The 19238-nt window shown below is 35.2% G+C and overlaps 2 protein-coding genes across 4 annotated transcripts; one reads left to right on the plus strand and one right to left on the minus strand.

Moving 5' to 3' along the window:
* Positions 1–16: 16 nt before the first annotated feature.
* LOC111303234 (sodium/pyruvate cotransporter BASS2, chloroplastic-like) lies at positions 17–5511 on the minus strand. 3 transcript variants are annotated; one of them, XM_022899347.2, is made up of 14 exons: positions 4823–5189; positions 4617–4731; positions 3927–4044; positions 3797–3838; positions 3601–3714; positions 3435–3497; positions 3230–3289; positions 2928–3055; positions 2037–2118; positions 1593–1644; positions 1402–1499; positions 1117–1275; positions 410–499; positions 17–319 (listed from the first exon to the last, which is right to left on the minus strand). In XM_022899347.2, the coding sequence occupies exons 1-14, from the start codon at positions 4935–4937 to the stop codon at positions 242–244; spliced, it is 1314 nt and encodes a 437-aa protein (XP_022755082.1). In that variant the 5' UTR covers positions 4938–5189; the 3' UTR covers positions 17–241. The 3 variants fall into 3 exon arrangements, with proteins under 3 accessions (XP_022755082.1, XP_022755084.1, XP_022755085.1); XM_022899349.2 differs by lacking the exon at positions 3230–3289 and having other exon boundaries at positions 4823–5511; XM_022899350.2 differs by lacking the exons at positions 1117–1275; positions 1402–1499; positions 1593–1644.
* A 7593-nt stretch (positions 5512–13104) lies between these two features.
* On the plus strand, positions 13105–16521 carry LOC111303237 (putative inactive receptor kinase At2g26730). Its single transcript, XM_022899352.2, has 2 exons — positions 13105–14646; positions 15391–16521. The coding sequence occupies exons 1-2, from the start codon at positions 13359–13361 to the stop codon at positions 16053–16055; spliced, it is 1953 nt and encodes a 650-aa protein (XP_022755087.1). The 5' UTR covers positions 13105–13358; the 3' UTR covers positions 16056–16521.
* Positions 16522–19238: the final 2717 nt, after the last annotated feature.

A 19238-nucleotide genomic window follows, 5' to 3' on the forward strand; every position in this document is an offset into this window, starting at 1 on the left:
GGAGTGTACTCGAATGTTTGAAATCAAACTAGCATTGTATTGGCCTAGACTAAGCTTGAAAGACAAAACTTATATTGACTCTTATTACAAATTTTAGATTTCTAAATTTCTTTTATTCCTACAAAATTCGGGCTCATGTAAATTTTAAAGAAAGATTTACCTATCCAACAACTGCCTTCCTATTGAGAAGAAACGGAAAAAATCAGAAGATACATAGGAAAAGAATATAAGTGAAAACTTGTCATTTCTTGAAATCATCCTTGTCATCCACAGGAATTGGTCTGTTCCTCCAAAAAACAGCAAGAGCACTCCCACCAAGCTGCAAGAAATTAATAGATTGTCATGCAAAAAATGGTAATGCAGGACTTGTACGAAGAAAATAGAAGTCAGAGTGCAAAAAGGGTCATACCGCCATGCAAACAACACTAACTGCAGAAGGAACAGCTACTAGGGGATTGGTAAAATGTTTCTGGGCAAGCAAGAATCCAAGTGCAGAGCTCTGTGCATAAAACAGAATAAGGCATCACTGAGCACACTAGTGATCGGGTGCATAAAATCAGGTTTGAGGAAAAAGACGGGACAAAAAGCCACCAGCTGACGTGCAATAAGAATGTCTAATTACAAAAACTATAGGAATCGTGAATGCAGAAGAGATAGACAGAAAAATGAAGCACACTTAATAATCTAGCAAATTACACCAAGTTTGGACTCATGAGATACCAAGTTATTTTCAGGGATATAAAACTTTTTCCTTCTTCTCATTTAGATTATCGTGAATACAGGGAAAAAAAAGACCAAGCTCAGATAAAACAAAATAGACTCCTCTGAGAAAGAATATGATGCATTAGAGATTTAAAACAGAAGAATTTACCATTCCCAAAGTTGTATGATGACTTGCTCATGCAATCTATGCCTTGCTTATTTACAAGGACAGTAAAACTAGTGACAGACATCAGTCGTGGATAATGAGGATATCAAGCATTTAACATTCCAGTAGGCATCATGGATATAATATGATAATCGTTCATGAAAATGTCAAACATCAGTCAGATTTGTTTTAGCTACCTAAAAATTTTAAGAAATCTGATGCCGTAATAGTAATGATGAAATGCCTACCTGCATTCCACATTCTATGGAAATGGTACGAGAAGTGGATTCGCCAAATGATATTTTTGAAATCCAATAACCAAGGGCAAAAGCAGCAGCATGTAGGAGAGCTACAGGCAATATTAGCTGAGCTCCTTGGGTTTTCAAGACTTCAGACACTTGGCCAATCTTCGTATTGAAAAGGCATCGATGTTAGTTCTTAATGTGGAAAGCAGTTTCAACAGAAGCACAAAATGTGAATATTAAAGTTTAAGATATTGTAAATATACTTCATAAAGTATCCTAAGAACTTACAGGACTTGCACAAAGCAGAGTAGTGAGAATAACTCCAATTAATGGAGTCACTGAGATTATTTTTGAAGTGAATTTGGGAAAGAATTCATTGGATAAAACTGCCACAAAAAAGGACATTAGAATCATATGATCATATGTAAAGATTCACTAGACTTCACTATATTGAAGCACAAACAATAATCCTTTGCTACCTCCAACAACTGTTGGTACTAACACAACCTGAAAAGTGCTGATAGCAAGACCCTGCAAAGATTTTTGGAAAACGTCTTTCCATTAGTGGAATCACCATAAATGAAGGTTAAATACTTTATATTTAGGTAGATGACATTTTGAGATCTTATACCCTCCCTCTCATTTAGGTTCTCTCATTTTTATCACCACTATTAAGTAATAAAGATATATTTTAAATTTCTAATGGATCCACCTGTTGTGTTTGCTTTAAAGTTTTCGTGGATGAATAAGTCCAAAAAATTTGGAAGAGAAACCAAAGAGGCAGGTCTCGTTACTGTGTATGTCAGTCACCAGAGTAAAGAAAGAGATATTTAACTACTTTGACTTGTATAATGTCAGTTGTCTCATGCTTTATGTATTTGCCAATTATCTATAAAGGCAATCATCAAATAGAATAAACATACTGCAGCATCAACAGGAACAAGCTGACCGGCAAGTAGCTTCGTGAGGAGTGGTGTCATAACTATTGCTCCAATGGTTGAACACCTGCAAAAATTCCAGACGAAATTGGGGAACTTGAAGGTTGTTTAATTTCAAGTTTCAGAAATGCTGAAAATGCCTTAAATCTTAGAGACATAAGTTATTATGCTTTCTTAAATATGAAAGTAATGCATATTTGAAGTAAGTTGTCCTATTAGCTATCATTTCAGTCATGCAGGTCAAAGTATAACCAAATAAAAACTATGTCATCCTCGTAAACTCAAGAAATAAATCATGCAATTCTATATTGTTTGAAAATAGAACCATAGAAAAACTAAATAACATTCAAGAAACTTTTATTCATTGCTAATAATCTTACACTTCTTTTTATAAGCATAATGCGCATAATTCCTTTTCTCTAGTAAAAATATCTGAAATATTCCTCCTGAATTATTAGTATATTAAGCCTATTTGTTTTCTTCTCTTCCCTTTTGCATGTTACCAGCCTCAATAAACTGCGAAGAGTGAACTGTCTAAGTGGACTTTCGAGCAAACATCTAGACAAACAAACTCTAGCTAGGTTTGTTCCAATCTCATTTCCTCTACCTTGGAAACATAAGTGAATGAACAGTCCCACGGATAAATATTTTCCTTGAATAAACATTTGCCAAAGAACTTCATAGTCAAAAGATAGTTTTTACATCTTTCCCTTAGGACTTAAGAGAGAGATCCAAAAGAAGGCACTTTTCAGGCCAAAGTTAAACTTAAGGATATCAAACAAAAAGGGATAAAAGGTTCATTAGGTAAGTCAGAGATCACAAGTCTACACTATCGGATAAAAGCACTTAGATGCATGGATGCAGTTTGTATCTTACGTTGTCATGAGAACAGAAAGCGCTACATTCCCCTTAGATATATAGGTTGCAACATTTGATGCCTGACCACCAGGGCAGCATGAGACCAAAATGAGACCAGTTGCAAGCGGAGCAGAAAGTTTCAGAGTCTGAAAATCACATAGATGTTGTTCAACATTCTCTTATTCATACAAGCCTACTAGGAAGGTCTAGAATGCTGACAAATCAAACTATATATAATGCAATCTAAATTACTTTTGACTTTCATTTCAAAAGCTAAATTTTGACAACATATATCTTATTTTCTGCAGTTTTCAACTAACCTGTTTATTGGATGGGAGATTTCTCAATCTATTAATAGCACACACTTTTTCACCAGCATTCTACAACTCAAATCAAATAATACTAGGAACATCATTGTTTGAAGTAAAGTGTCTTGTCTTCTTATTATGATGATGAAGTTTATCTACACAATAAGTAGAACTCAACCAGCCAAAAGTATTGAAGCAAAAGCAAGCTTTGAATTACCATTGCAATAGAAAATCCTAGCATAGGCTTGATTAAGTATTGGGCAAGAAATCCTACACCTACCTGCAAAATTGAAATTAATACTATCAACCATGTAAACACTAAAACAGGATCATTTTTGTTTTATCAGCAGTCCACTAACTCATATGTGAATATTTTGCCTTACAGTCCATGGGTTCCGTAGACAGCGTCTGAAATCCTCAAAGGTTAATGTCAATCCCATTGAAAGCATGAGGAAACCTAGGCCCACAGTGAAAAGATCCGTCTCTAACCATGTTACCTTTAGGAGGGAATAAATTGTTAGGTAGCTACACAACATTTGAATCATCATTAACTAAAAGAAGCAGAGAACTGAACTTTACCGCAGCTGGCTTGTAGATGCCAATAATAGTTCCCAAGATAACCTGTTCGTTAAATTAAAGTTATAATATAAAATAAAGACAAAATTCAGCGGGAGTTTTATCAAATACACCAAGAAAATCAAACACACACCCAGACAGGGAAAAGAGTTGTCAAAGTTTCAATTATTCTCTCATACTGGTTCCTCCCAGTAGGTGAAGGTATATCTCCAGATACATTAGCTGCAGCCTTGCATATAACTTTGGAATTCCTGGATATAGAGATCACATCATTCTTAAGTACTCTAAAAATGCATAAATAGGAATTCATACACCAACAAATTAACAGTGGATTTAATACATTAGAAAAACAAATGTAAGAATGCCTCACATTAGCAACCAAATCCATGAATATTGGAGATAAAAATAACATCAACAGGTGACAAAAATTCAGTAAAACAAAAGGAAACAGGGAATTTTAAATTAAAGTATCCAGGTAGCAGAAGAGAATCAAGTTAAGGGTGTGACAGAGAACTGGATTCACCAAGTTTATGAGATAATTAAACAAACTCGGGACCAGGGGTTAACAAAAACAAGTTAGCCAGCTTGCAAGGTTCTTGAAGGCATCCTGTTACTAGCCTTAGTTTCTTCCGTTGCCAAAAAGAATGAAACGGCGCTGTGCTCTAAACATTTTTTTTAAACAACCAACCCTGTGATTACCAAACCAGCTAGCTTTGCTTCTTTGGCATGGTCAAAATTAATGAATTTAACACTGAAACATGCACTCTCGAGTTTTGTAAGAAAGAAATTCAATTAAATCAAACACCTTGCTCTCCGAAACTACCTTGAAGCTGGAATGATCGAGGAAGGGGCTGCAAGAGCAACAACGGGACTACTTCGCTTGCTTTGGATTGCCCAACCATTTCCATTGTCAGACACAGAAATTCCAGCTCTAACATCTGAAGATTCATATTCAAATAAAATAACAGAAATCGCAAACAAACCCATGGGATAAACAAGCAACTAGAGACAAACACAAATAAAACATACCCAGCTGAGCTGCCTGTAGCCTTCTGCCAGGAATCAAAGACCATGGTCTTCTACATACAGCATCAAATTTATGCAAATTGTAATCTTTGACGACCAATCTAGACAAAGACGCCATCGTGAAATACAAAAATAAAAATGCTATGATCAAAACAAGGGAGGGTTTAGAAGGGCCTAAGAGTCGGTGAAGCACTGAAATTTGATTTTATCCGTTGAGAGTCAAGTGTTTTTGAGTATTCATTTTAGCCACTGGATGTTACTCCAATATGGCGGGTGACGAATGGATAAGATGTAATAATGAAGATGTCGTATAAACCAAGGAAGCAAACGTTTTTCAAAAAAAGGGTTCATCCAAATGCCAAGGAAGCACACGTTTTTCAAAAAACGGGTTCATCCAAATGCTGTTGGTTAAGTCATCGACTTGTTACTGCTGACTCCTGATTTGTCCGTTGACAAGCTCACTGCCCGTTGTCGTTTGCTTGAACTTGTGACCTCCCACTTCTCTAGAGCTGTAACCGTCAAAAAGGAAATATGATGCGCCTGTTGTCATTCAAATCCATGAACTTTCTCGTGATTTTGATATACTAAAAACATACTTTTGGGGGTGGATTTTCAATGTTTTTGCTTCAACATACATGACTGTGCCCAGGTTGATCCCTTCAAACGTGCTTTTGTTGCTCACTCTTTTTCTCAATTTTCAAACAGTGCAATAGCATTAGTTCGTTTATACAGGCTATAGTGCTGATGCATTGTTGGATTTTTTTGGGCCAACGGTGCATTTTGGATTAACAACGCTTTCCATTGACCAGTTCGCCAGTAGCTGTACAAATACAATGAATGGATGATTTTTTCTTGGGTCGACCCAAGTTTTACAGCGCGGCCTTTGCTATCAAATCATTTAGGCTTACAAGCCCATTCATGACACGGACGGGGATTAATAAAGCCGACAGATGAAACAGTGTGGAACTCAGTTGGGCTGGTTTGACTAGACTACTTTAGGGTCGGTGAAGAGAGCAGGAAAAAACAATGAGAGATCTGAGCAGACACTTGTATTTTTCTTGAAATTATTTGGGCAAATACTACCACTTCGGTTTTACTCTAAATTTTTATGGTTGTTTGCAGATTCATGTCCATTGTCCACTTTGTTTCTGGGGTTGATTAGTCTCAGGGCCCATGCAATCATGCTATCATGCAGATGTTCAATCACATAATTAGACGAGAATGTTCCAAAAGCCTTTTAATATGCTCATGAAAAGGTGGGGGCAACAATGAAAAATAAACCTCCTATTGCCTGATGGTTTCTATAATTCTAAGTATACATTGCATTCCCACACAATAGACTTGTGCAGGTTGTCGAGCCTTTTTGGCAGACAAGGCTTTGCTGTATCTTGCCCTGTCCATCAAAAGATCGAAGCATGGCCAGGAAAACAAAGAAGACACGTGACAATGTTGGCCCTCGTTGTGCCAGGAGTTATGCTCCTTCATTGCTTGCTCTGCAATACATTATCCATTCATGGCAGGCTTTGAAGCCATAAAGAGTGGAGCCCCATTCAATTATTCACTTGTCTTTCCATTGAGTAAGCATTTTCGTTTCTGACTTTTTTGTGTAATTCCACTTTTTAACAAGTTGAGCTTTTTCTTCTTTTCGTCCAGAATTCTGAGTGCTTTCTTTCCTGTTACATCTCTAGTTTCAGCCGATTATTCATCTTTTCTAAAGACTCGAATTTTGTGGATCACAGCGATGCTCTCCAACACCAGGATTACTTAATCTAATTATATCGACGTGAGTTGTTAAATGATAACTGACAAGAATTATATCAGTAACAACAACAATAACAATGGCTATGATCAAGTACTTTTGCTTCTGCTAAATTGCTAACCCAGTGTTTTTGGTATTGAACCACTGAGACTGAACCATCTGATCATTAACTATACAAGAAGTAAATCTTATATAATCTAAGAGTTTGAATTTAAACGTTGCAACAGAAGATCAGTTGGAGATGGCTTCTTTAACTTGGTCTCCATTTGTTTGATCTGAATTGTAGGCCTTCCTTACAACAAGTACAAGGGTGAAATTGCTGATCTTTTGAATGTAGATTTCTTGTGGATCTTGCAAATACCAATGATGTTACATTGACAATTCTATGTACATGCAGCACATTAGAAAAGAAATATGCATGATTTGATAAAAAATTGCACGTGCACACACACACACACACACATATATGCATAATCCTAGAGCTCAATGAAAGTGGAACCTTATGGATTGACTGAGAATTCAAAGATTATTGATTGGTGACATTGACGAAAAAATCACAAGGATATAATCTCAATTCTCAAATGTCAATAATCCTGAACTGTAACAAGTCACTATCACCCCTTTGACAATTGAATTAAGTTGTAATCACCACTCCCTGTGTTAAGCGCATTCTGGTATTTGGTTTCAAGTCATTGGCAGTAGCAGCGGATGGATTCGTTGGCTCGATCAAAACCTAGTTGTCCCAGGTAGTAACAGTTTGTCTGTGCGTATTAGTGCAAGGGCAAGAACATTATCCAGGTATGATATGTAATTCCATGGATATTTCAATAACTTTAGATTATTTCTAGGTTTAATACGGTGAATATATCAAGAGAGACTCAGCTTCATGACTTGTTTTGGCTACTCAGAAAAGCGAAGTTTTAGCATCGAACGCCGAGCTTGGTTATTGCTTGCTCCACCTGAACATTTCAGAACCAATGCAGGAAGCTAGCTGGAATGCTAAACTGTTTTCTGCTACTTGACAGCGATAACTCAAGATTCAAGGGGGAGCCATGTGCAGTTCCAAATGGAAAATGTTTTACAACCCAACAACAAAATAAGTTAATATAACAACATTTCAAATCTTCTGTCAAATGCTCAGAATTTGCAGTTATATTGACAGAATCAGGGGCATTCTTTTTTTTTTTTTTTTTTTTAATAATGGAAGGATTTTTTTTTTTTTTACTTATGCCCGGTTATGTCTTACAAGATATTATCTGACATCAAATTTTTGCAATTTTATTCTTTAAGAAAAAACAAGCCTATTATCCATCTTAATCTCCGGTCCATTTTAATCATAGGCAGATCCACCTTATAAATTAAGGTGTTTATGTTTGAAAAAAAAAATTGAAGAAAAAATTTTCATTGGATAACCATAAAACTTTTTCATTGACATCATTAAAAATTGAAAAATAAGAAAAGTCGAAAGAAAAATTTCTATTAGACACCCAAAATTTTCTTATTGATATCTTTTATGTCCACATATTTAATAAATTTATTGATAAAATTAACAAATTTGTTGAAAATTTTATTTATATATATAATATGAGAATATCATAAAGAAATCTTACATCCCCTAATAATTTTAATCTAAACAAATTTCAATAAGCAAGATATTGAAGTTTTGTCTTAGATTTATAGAAATTAAAGCGTTTAGTAGTTTTGGATGATTCTTAAGTAACAGTTATAGTGGTGGAACTGATCATTCACATATCATATTCCCCTGCACCATGCACAAGGAAGAAACTATAATTTACGTGGTTGGTTTGCTGTTGGGATTGTAAATGAATTCCCTTTAATTTTAATTTAATTATAGAGTTTATATTTAATATATTATTAGTATATAAATTTTATATATTATCATGATTATAATTCATTAATAAAATAAATAAGATGATATCATTTCCATGCATACTAAAAAAAAAATATTATGTGAGAGTTCTTCTCTCTCCCCTACAATTAAGATTGCTGTTTGCATTAAATCTAACACATAAATAGTCCTGACAAAAAATATAGAAAAAGACAATTACAAACGTTAAACATGAATTAGTAAGAAAAATATATGAAAGTCACTTTCTGTCCTAACAAAAATTTCTCTATTTTATTTATTAATTAGAGAAAAATAAAGAGAATATAAATGTGAAGAATCACACAGTTGTTATAACTAGACCAAGACAACAACCGTCAACGTTTAATTAGCATTATTTTGTATGATATGAATATAATAAATAATTATAAATAATTAAATACTAAATCGACAACTTAGTAATTCTCCATCAACCCATGTTGTTGTATACTGATGTTGATTATAGTCAAAGATTTTAAGTTAGATTACATGCTTGAAGAATATAAAAAACAGAGTTCAAATATGCTCTCGTCATCTTTCTATTTATTAAGAATCTATTAGGATGAAATGTAAGATTGAAAATAATAATAAAAATTATTATAATTATAATTGAAAAAAAAAATTATTGTAGTTATGATCGAAAAAAATTTATATTAAATGAATTTTATTGAAATTAATATTTAAATTCAACCGATGATACGATGAACTCAATTACATTTTATTTGCGATATGATAGAATCCATACCCCCCACTAAAATTAGTAAGATTAATGAGCAAGGAACCGAAAGAACAAAAAAAAAAATGGAGATTAGCAGTGTGAAGGATCGATTATTATTTTATTTCGATAACAGGTGAGAAGAGATTTTTATGACATCTGAAACTAAAATTCATTTATAGTTTTTAATCTCAAAATAATATGATGGCGTAATAAAAAAAAATTTCACCGACAATAAAAATGAAGTCTAGTTATGTCAAGACACCATTAGTTTTATACTTTAGACAAAAATGTGATGTCTAATTGATTCTTCCAGGTGAAGTGTAAAGTGTGAACTCCAATTTTTCTAACAAAATGATAGAATCCCAATCAAGTGGAAAAGAACTGAAGTTGTTTAAGTTAGAAATTTTAGTGATGACAAGTTTGGGCTAATGGACATGCTTCAAAAAATTAATTATATGTTTGTTACTAACCACACATGATGATGATTAGATTATTGTCTGATATGAATGATTGAGTAGCAAGGGGACCCAGGTTTAGGCAATGAATTTGATCATTTTATAGTTCATGGGGCTGGAGAAAAAAACCAAAAGAAAAAGGAAAACTTGGAGGAGTTTGTTTCTAGAAGAACAGAAGGTGTTGAAACTTGAAAGTGGTCAGTGAGATTGGGAGTAGTACATTTTTTTTTTTTTTTGTAGGGCGAAGATTAGAAGATTCAAACAAAAAAGGGAAATGAAGGGAAAAGAAAACGAGTGGGGGAGAGATGAAACAGAGCATGCACTGAGAAGAACAGCTGTGCCGAATGCCTATTATAAATGGTTGACAGGGTCCTGATTCCGGTTATGCTTGCAGCAGGCGCAACAGGGCTAGAGCCCCCACCGGTGGTTTAGAGGGAATATAAAAAAAAAAAAAAAAGTTTCTTGAATTTTATTATTTTATTTAAATAAATTTTTATATTTTTATTATATTTAATAAATTTTTAATTTTTGATTTGTGTTCAAGTATGTTTTTATTTTAATTAAAAATTAATTTATGTTAAAAATTTATTTAATTACAAATTAAAAGATAAAAATTTATTTGAATATAAATTAAAGTTTAAAACTTTATTTGAATGCAAAATAAAAATTAAAAATTCATTTAGATAAAATAAAAATATAAAAAATTTGTCTAAATTAATAATATAATGGGATGAAGGGTAATTTTTCCACCATATCATGATTGAAGATTGAATTTTGCTATTATATTTTGATTTTTATTTCCAATAATTTTTCTAACAAACACTTCAATTAAAGTTCAATTGCACAACAAGCAGTTTTAACACGGTACGAGGAAAATCTTTTCCATCATCCACTCAAATGAAACAAAAGTAGCGGCCAACGTTAGTTTTGAAAATTCAATCTTCCACGATCGTGAAACAAGCATGTACCATTTTCTTTTTATTTCATTTGTCAAAATAGTTTTAGTTTGGTGATAAAATTCAAAACTTGGATTAGTTTATAGGTGCACTTTGTCTTCCAAAGTAATACTATTCAAACAAATTTAAAATGAAGATTTTTTTTTTCAATTTGCATGAAGGGATTTGACTTCTAAGTTCTTATGTCACAGATTTAAGAATGAGTCATGAATCTCACATTGAATATAATACGAAGGTCATTGGGGTATAAAAGGGTTCACACTATCTTCGTCTTATGAGATACCTTTTGTAAGATAAAATCGTGAAGTCAGAAGGATCAGAGCGACAATACCTCATAAGGATGTGAACCGTGACAAGAAAATTGATCTGAGACGCTGGAAGGGTGAATGCCCGGGTCCCGGAGCCGCACAGGTTTGGAGCTTAAGTCTCGACCCGTGACAAGTGATATCAGAGCCAGTCCTAAACCGTTCGATCAACGTTAAGCACTTTTAGGGAGGTAGGCAGAATGGCCAACCTCCGTGATGAGGACGTCACGGGGTTGAGTGCGAGAGAATGTCACGGACCTAAGGATGAGTCATGAATCCCACATCGAACATAATAGGAGGGTCACTGGGATATAAAAGGGTTCACATCATCTCCGTCTTGTGAGGTACCTTTTGTAAGATAAAATCGTGAGATCAGGGGGCCAGAGCGAACAATACCTCACAAGGGTGTGAACCATGGCAAGAAGACTGATTTGGGATGTCGGAAGAGTGAATGTCCGGATTTCAGAATCGCACGAGTTCGAAACTTAAATCTTGACTCGTGACACTTACACCTCCTTTTGAAATAAATGAAAATTTAAATTTGAATATTTGAATCAAAACAAACATTTTAAATTCAAACACATACATATTTTTCACTACTATTCTAATAGAAAAAAAATAAAATTTTATATTCATAAAATTATTTTGATTTTGACCGAAATCTCATCAAATCATTAAAATAATTTAAAATAAAAGTTAAAATTGATTAGGATAAGAGAAAAAGTTCAACCTCGCTAAACATAAATTTATTAAATTAATGCTGTTATTTTGTACCTTTCGATGTTACGTTTTAAGTTTCGACTTCCAAGTAAAATGAGAGAAAATTTCTCTTTCGTTTTAAAAATTAAAATTATTAAATTTAATAGATTATAGCATATATATAAAAATAAAAATAAATTTTTTTTAATATATTAATCAATATCGATTAATCTCATTATAGATCCAAATATATAATTAAATTAATATCATATTTAATGATAATTATACTACTAATTTAAATATATTATAATATAATATCATAATAATTACTTATTAATTGTTATTACTTAATATAATTCGCATATAATGATTTTGTTAATAGATATGATAGATTATACTTTAGGATCTCACACCTTCTATCCTTGCATCAGTGCTTACCTTTGTGCTCAACTTTTCTCTACCTATGGCCTCCGATTACTATTGTTTTTAGTTGATCTGTTTAGGATTTGTTTAATAAAATATAATTAAGCACGTATAAAAAATTTTCAATTGAGAAAGATCAGATGAAAAGAAGTTATAATAAAAAAAATCGATACCCAAAAGTTGAAAAAGGTATTAGCATTTAAATTCTGCACTTTCCAATTCTTAAAAGAAATTTAATCAATGGAAGTTATACTACTTATATGATCACAGTATTAAAAATTTGTTTCCCTGAAAGCGTTTATACTTTGAAACATAAACTGACTATTTATAATTAATGAGCTTTTACTTAATTAAAAAAATGATTATTTGAATGGATTTAAAAAAAAAAAAAAAAAAAAAAGAAAGAAAGAAAGAAAGAAAGAAGGAAATGCCATATGTCTGCCGCATCTGATAATTTCTCAGTGACGAAGTAAGCTTAAACCCAACAATCTCCAGCTAATATTAGCCAGCTATGGCCCTTCTGGATGTACCTAAAATCAAGCACTTGTAAGATATTGCCACATGTCACCATTTGCACTTCCACTCTTAACTTCCACGGTCAAACCTGTTGAGCTTCCATCATAAATATATTTTTACATTAATCAAACGGTTAAAAGCTTAACCATTAATTCTACCAACCCTGACATGATCACGTGATGAAAGCCAAATCAGGAATTCCAAGACCGTCTGATGAATCTCCAACTGTGAGCAGAGTGTAATGAGTGCTGTTTTGTTTTTCAGCCTACGGGCCATGGCCGTTTCTCTCACCATCCATAGGAAAAACAAAAGGGACATATCTGAAAAGAAAATCCCCACGCTCTTTGGATGCGTGGACCTCACTTCCTTAAGCTGATTCGCTGAATCACATGCAAAAAAGTGACACTTGAGGCCGACGTGGATGTAGCCGGGACCCACACCCTGCCATCACTCCCAAGTATTTCAGTCTCACACGGAGCAATCCAAAGCCGTAGATATCATCAAATTTCACAAACTCCACGCCCTTCCAATCGCGTGTTCAAAACAACAAAACAGGAAAAAAAAAAACCGAAACGAAAATAAAGAAAAGCGTTTTAGCTCAGCTTTATTCTCTCACTTTTGTAAACTCGTGAGACTGTACAAAACCCCCCCTTTCTCTCTCTCATTTCTCTTGCTTTTATGGCTTCTCACCGGGAAACCGTTTCTGGTACTGTCCGAAGCGGTTCTTACAAGCTTCCGACCAAAGCAACTGCAAAATAGAGCAAAAAGAATCATCTCTTTCCTCATTCTTTGTCGTGTTTCTTTTTTCAACTGAAATCCCAAAATGATAGTAAATTTTGGCTGTGTTTTTTTAGTTTCAGTTCTGATATTAAGTTTGGGAGTAAACTCAGAACCAGTTCAAGACAAGCAAGCTCTCCTTGCGTTCCTTTCGGAGACCAGACACGCCAACCGGATTCAATGGAACTCATCAATCTCAGCCTGCGACTGGGTCGGTGTTGAATGTGATGCGAACCGCTCTTTTGTCTACACTCTCCGGCTTCCAGGTGTGGGTCTTGTCGGTCCGATTCCACCCAACACAATCGGTCTGTTAAACCAACTCCGAGTTTTAAGTCTCCGAGCAAACCGTTTATCCGGTGAGATCCCTGCCGACTTCTCCAATTTGACTCTCCTCCGTAGCCTTTATTTGCAAGATAACGAGTTCAGCGGTCCGTTCCCACCCAGTGTGACTCATTTAACTCGTTTGGTGCGGCTCGATCTTTCTTCTAACAATTTCACCGGTCCTATTCCTTTTGGGGTTAACGATTTGACTCAATTGACCCGACTCTTCTTGCAAAACAACAAATTTTCCGGTTCTCTCCCGAGCATCAACTCCGACGGTTTAAACGATTTCAATGTTTCTAATAACAACCTTAACGGTTCAATTCCCGGCACGTTATCTAAATTCCCTGATTCTTCATTTGCCGGAAACCTTGGGCTTTGTGGAGGCCCACTCCAGCCTTGTAACCCATTTTTCCCTCCACCGGCCCCATCTCCTTCCGAGCCCATTCCACCCACAACTTCTGGTAAAAAGTCCACCACGCTATCCACCGGTGCCATCATTGCTATTGCTGTGGGGTCGGCGATCGTCGCGTTGTTGTTATTATTATTCCTCATTCTTTGCCTCCGCAAACGGCAGCGGCGGCCACCGAAGCAGCACAAGCCGGTTACGGCGGCGGCACGGGCGGTTCCCCCGGCAGAAGCGGGAACTTCCTCTTCGAAAGATGATATAACTGGAGGGTCAACGGAAGGGGAAAGGAATAAGCTCGTGTTCTTTGAAGGTGGTGTTTATAGTTTCGATTTGGAGGATTTGTTAAGGGCTTCAGCTGAAGTGTTGGGAAAAGGCAGTGTTGGAACGTCGTACAAGGCTGTGTTAGAAGAAGGGACAACGGTGGTAGTTAAACGGTTAAAAGACGTGGCGGTTAGTAGAAGAGAGTTCGACACGCAGATGGAAATGTTGGGTAAAATCAAGTATGAAAATGTGGTTCCTTTGAGAGCGTTTTATTATTCCAAAGATGAGAAGTTGCTCGTTTATGATTTCATGGCTGATGGTAGCTTGTCTGCCCTGCTTCACGGTAAGTTTCTATGTTTCGCTTTTCTGGGTTTTTAAGAACCAATAATTCATGCAAATTTTTTGGCTTCAAGAATCAAATTTTAGAAGGTCCCCAATTTGGTTATTCTTCCACTCTCTGAAAAAACATTCTTTCATGTCTTCATTTAATGACATTTCTGCCACCACCATTGCAACATGCATTTTCATAAAAAAAATCACCTATGGATCCACCGACATTGTTTCATTACCTTTTTATTTTTTTCACCAAAACTTCCCTGCAACCTTGAAATTATACTATATATATCCTGTTTCATGCGGGGTTCTTCCAAATGAGTGAAATTGAGTGTTGCATGCCTGTTGATGAAATGATAACTCTTTTTGCAGTGTAATGAAAACTCTGTGGTGCATTTTTTTTTAGACTTTTTTGAGTAGTTTCCTTTCCTTTCAATTCAAGTAGCCTCAATTGGGTATAAGAATAGGATTAGCGTTTTAAAGTTTGCTTTTAATTCGAACGAATACATTTAGACTATTGCAAGTCAAATTAGTAAAATGGAAAGTATATCTGCTTACTAATCAAATTTCTTGGTAGTTTGGACTTTTTGCAAAATGTTTGGTATATACTTTGATGATATTGTGTAGGTGTAGCTCATTGGCTATTGGGTACATTTTGGCTGATCATGAAAATTTACAGCCTCAAGTGGGCAAATTCCAAATAGCTTTTTCTTTTTGGTAGTGAATTAAACCTTGGTATGTGATAACATTGCAGGTAGCAGAGGCTCAGGCCGTACTCCACTAGACTGGGACAACCGGATGAGAATAGCATTAAGCGCGGCTAGGGGCCTAGCACACCTCCACGTTTCAGGAAAGGTGGTCCACGGCAACATCAAGTCTTCCAACATCCTTCTCCGACCAGACCGTGAAGCCTGCATCTCTGATTTCGGACTCAACCCGCTCTTTGGCAACACTACTCCGCCTAGCCGTGTTGCAGGCTACCGAGCACCTGAAGTACTTGAAACCCGCAAAGTTACGTTCAAGTCTGATGTGTATAGCTTTGGAGTGTTACTGCTAGAGTTATTAACTGGCAAGGCACCTAACCAAGCATCGTTAGGAGAAGAGGGGATTGATCTTCCTCGTTGGGTCCAATCCGTGGTTCGGGAGGAATGGACCGCTGAGGTTTTCGACGTGGAGTTAATGAGATATAACAGCATTGAGGAGGAAATGGTGCAACTGTTGCAAATTGCAATGACTTGCGTATCGACGGTACCTGATCAAAGACCCGCCATGCAGGAAGTGTTACGTATGATTGAAGATATGAATAGAGGGGAAACTGATGACGGATTACGGCAGTCGTCTGATGATCCTTCAAAAGGATCAGACGGTCATACTCCCCCCACCGAATCAAGGACCCCAGCTAGATTGGCCACAACTTAGCATAACGTGAAAAAATGGAAAAGAAAATTGAAAAGCAAAAGACAATGTGGGCAGTGGGGGCTCGGTTTCTCCTTAAAACGTGCACAAAGAGTAAGTAAAAGAGTGATAAAGTGCGCAGTTAATGGGGGAAAGTAACTAAGGTTTGCCCTCCAAATTTGTGTTTTTCTCTCTTATTTTTTTTCGTTTTCTTGGATTTTTTTTTTTTCGTCTTAATTTTACTTTGCAATTATTTTTATAGGTGAATTAGGGGGGAATTTGAATTGTTTTTGAAGGAGGGTGATGGTAGTTCCTGTGGGGAATTCCATGAACTGATTGGGATTTGATCATTTGATGGATTTAGTTTATTTTCCTTTCTTTAATTCTTTCCTTTGTAATCTGTACCTCACAAACAAAACAATCTACCTATGTCCTCATCGCTTTTCTTGTAAATTTTCCATTTGTATTTATTTTTCTCATTTTATTGCAACGGCCAAGTGAAGCCAACTACAACTAGGGAGTTGAAATTTTCATCTAAAAATTCCAACCGCTTGCTTGGTTATGCCTGCATGTATAAATGCCAAATGCTTGTTTTCATTTCTTCTAATTATTGTTTTTAATTAAGACTTAAAAAAGGTCGGCTAATGTAAAAAGAAGAACCCAAACATACATTGGTTCCTTTCCGTACGCCTCCCCACATGTGAGCCTGATTCGTGGTCATGAGCTAATTTATATAGCCTAATCTAATTAGAAGCATGTTCAAGGAGGGAATCAACACCGTCCAAGCCGAAATCAGAGGCCTAAGTTGTAACACGTGGCGGATCAGAAGCACGTGGTGATGGTATGGGGGCAGATTGGAGATCTGATGTTCCACTGGGGAGAATTTTTGTCTGGTTATGGCACCGGAGAAAAAGAAACACAGCAAGGGTGGGGGACAGGCTGGCCGGCATTCTTTTTTTTTTTTTTCTAGAGAAAAGGGGAAAATAAAAGAATGGAATTTTCTTCTGAGTTCCGACAATCGCTAAACATTCTCTACGACGTGGCTAGTCTGGCACCGTTGATTTGGTTGACTTAGACCCCACGGACTCTCTGAGGCTTCTTTTTCCGCAAGCAGTTTCGTCCTTACATTGTATTCCACCCAAACCAAAGTTATAATAGCTTGGTTTTTTTTTTTTTTTTTGCACAAGGAAAAATAGGTACAAGCAGTGAAAGCTCTAGCAGGCAAATGGTCAAAATATCAAGGGCGGCTTTGGCTCTTTTGGGTTTGAAAAATCAACGGACAGAGATATGCTTTTTCAACAGGTTCTTGGTTACATGCATGTATGTCTCCGTCACGGTCTATGTGCTCGTGAGTCGTGGCGCTATGATGTAATCACAAGTTGTTTTGGTTGACCCAGTGATGCACCAAAGACCTCCGCTGACAGTTACACTGGAAATAATCCCCACTTGTTTGCTACTACAGTCTCCGTCTGGTGCAATAACGCGCCACCTCTTGCGGCTGTCCAATGGCCGTATGTAGGTTCATCTTTGGAGACCTCATCACATTTCCTGTACTTATCTGTTCACTTTTTGTTTTTTTTTTCTTTTTTTAACAGTTCAAATTCCATTTAATTAGAATATTAAGTTATGAGATAGTTATTAAATTGTTAGCAGCGATAATAAGATTTGAATTAAATTAAATTTGATTCCATTATTTTAAATATTATGTAATATTATAAAATTATAAAATTTAATTTGAATTAGAATTAAAATGAAATTTATCAATTTAATTTGATTTATAAATTTAAAATTTTAATATATTATTTTAATATAATTAAATAAATTTTGATATAAAATTATTATTTTTGTTTTATAAAAGTTAAAAAAATATGTAAAAATTTCAAAAAATATAATTTGATCCGATTTATTTTTTGATTTAAAATTCAATCCAAAATTAATATATGCATTTAATATTTAAATTTAATACAAATTAAATTAAACTGAATGTTACAATTTTAAATTGATTTTTAATTTTTTTTTATTTTTTTTCTCACCCTTACAAGATAGAGTAGTGGAAAATTCCTGGATAAAGAAATGAAAGGTGTAGTCAAATATAAAAACCATCAATGATCTTGGCGACAGATCATTTGCAACAGATGCAAGGCTAGATGACTATAAACATTAGATTTGAGGTCCCAATTATTTTTTTATATATATTTCTTTTGCTGTGAATAATCACAAAATCTCTGTCACATCAACTCTTTAGATGCAAGGGAGAAGAATCATGGGAAATAATAAGAGTGTTTTTAGTTTTTATAAATCATAAGGGTTTCATTTTTGTCATAAGAAAGAAAAATCACTTCACAGAAATAGCCAAATAGACCTTTTTTTGGGCATTGGATTCTTCATTCTTCAATGCAGATTCACAACAACAGAGTGATTTATTCCATTTATTCCACTACAGCTCACCAAATTTTACAAGGCCACTGGCCATGTCTAGCTTTTCTTTTACCATGATGAGTGAACAGTTGATCTAATTTTTTTTTTTCCACAAACACAGTTCACCTAAACTTTACCCTATTCATGATGCCCCTTTATGGCCTTTAAAGGTGCCTTTAACTTGGCTAAGTCGACAGGTCTTGGTCTTAATTTAACAAAATATAAAGCACATTTCACATTCTCATGTTTTCTTGCATATATCTCTATCTTCACTCCAATAATAATCAATTCAAAATGAGTGTTTTCAGTGGGTAAATAGCTAGCAGACAGGTTTTTGGAGTCTGGCTGATAATATAATGCATATTTGATAATTATCTTAAAGCCCAAACCAAGCAGTTTCTTGCCTTCTAAACTTACCACAGTTGCAGTTGCCAACTGCCCTCAAAAGGATAATGCGAGTCACGCTCACAAGGGCCAAAAGCTATATAGCCTTTGAAAATGGAATTTGCTAGCCATTTAAGTTGCATGGCATTCCAACCATAATTAATCATCTATAGCAGGGAATTTAAAATCCCAAAACTCCATTTTGCTGTTAGTTGGATCAGCTAAGATGACTTTTAAGTTTCCTTTCCTTAGCCATCAGACATTCTAACAAATCTCATTCATTAGACAACCATCACCCATTTAAAGCTCACCAACCTGAGCGGCCTCATATTTGATGTAGTTTATGCAAAAAGTAATGGATTGGTTGAACAATAATAAGGTGAAGTACTCAATAAAAAGGAAGGT

This window comes from Durio zibethinus, chromosome 13, assembly GCF_047325235.1.
Source record: "Durio zibethinus cultivar Kanyao isolate XHJ-2024 chromosome 13, ASM4732523v1, whole genome shotgun sequence".
Lineage (NCBI taxonomy): Eukaryota > Viridiplantae > Streptophyta > Magnoliopsida > Malvales > Malvaceae > Durio > Durio zibethinus.

Bases quoted from the DNA above. Each gene is read 5' to 3' on its own strand.
- LOC111303234 (XM_022899347.2), bottom strand. From the start codon at position 4,937: ATGGCGTCTTTGTCTAGATTGGTCGTCAAAGATTACAATTTGCATAAA. The intron at 3,498-3,600 runs GTAAGGCAAAAT...TCAATTTTGCAG, and splicing joins GTCTACGGAACCCATGGACT to GTAGGTGTAGGATTTCTTGC. The intron at 2,119-2,927 runs GTAAGATACAAA...GAATTTTTGCAG, and splicing joins CTTTCTGTTCTCATGACAAC to GTGTTCAACCATTGGAGCAA.
- LOC111303237 (XM_022899352.2), top strand. From the start codon at position 13,359: ATGATAGTAAATTTTGGCTGTGTTTTTTTAGTTTCAGTTCTGATATTA. The intron at 14,647-15,390 runs GTAAGTTTCTAT...ATAACATTGCAG, and splicing joins CTTGTCTGCCCTGCTTCACG to GTAGCAGAGGCTCAGGCCGT.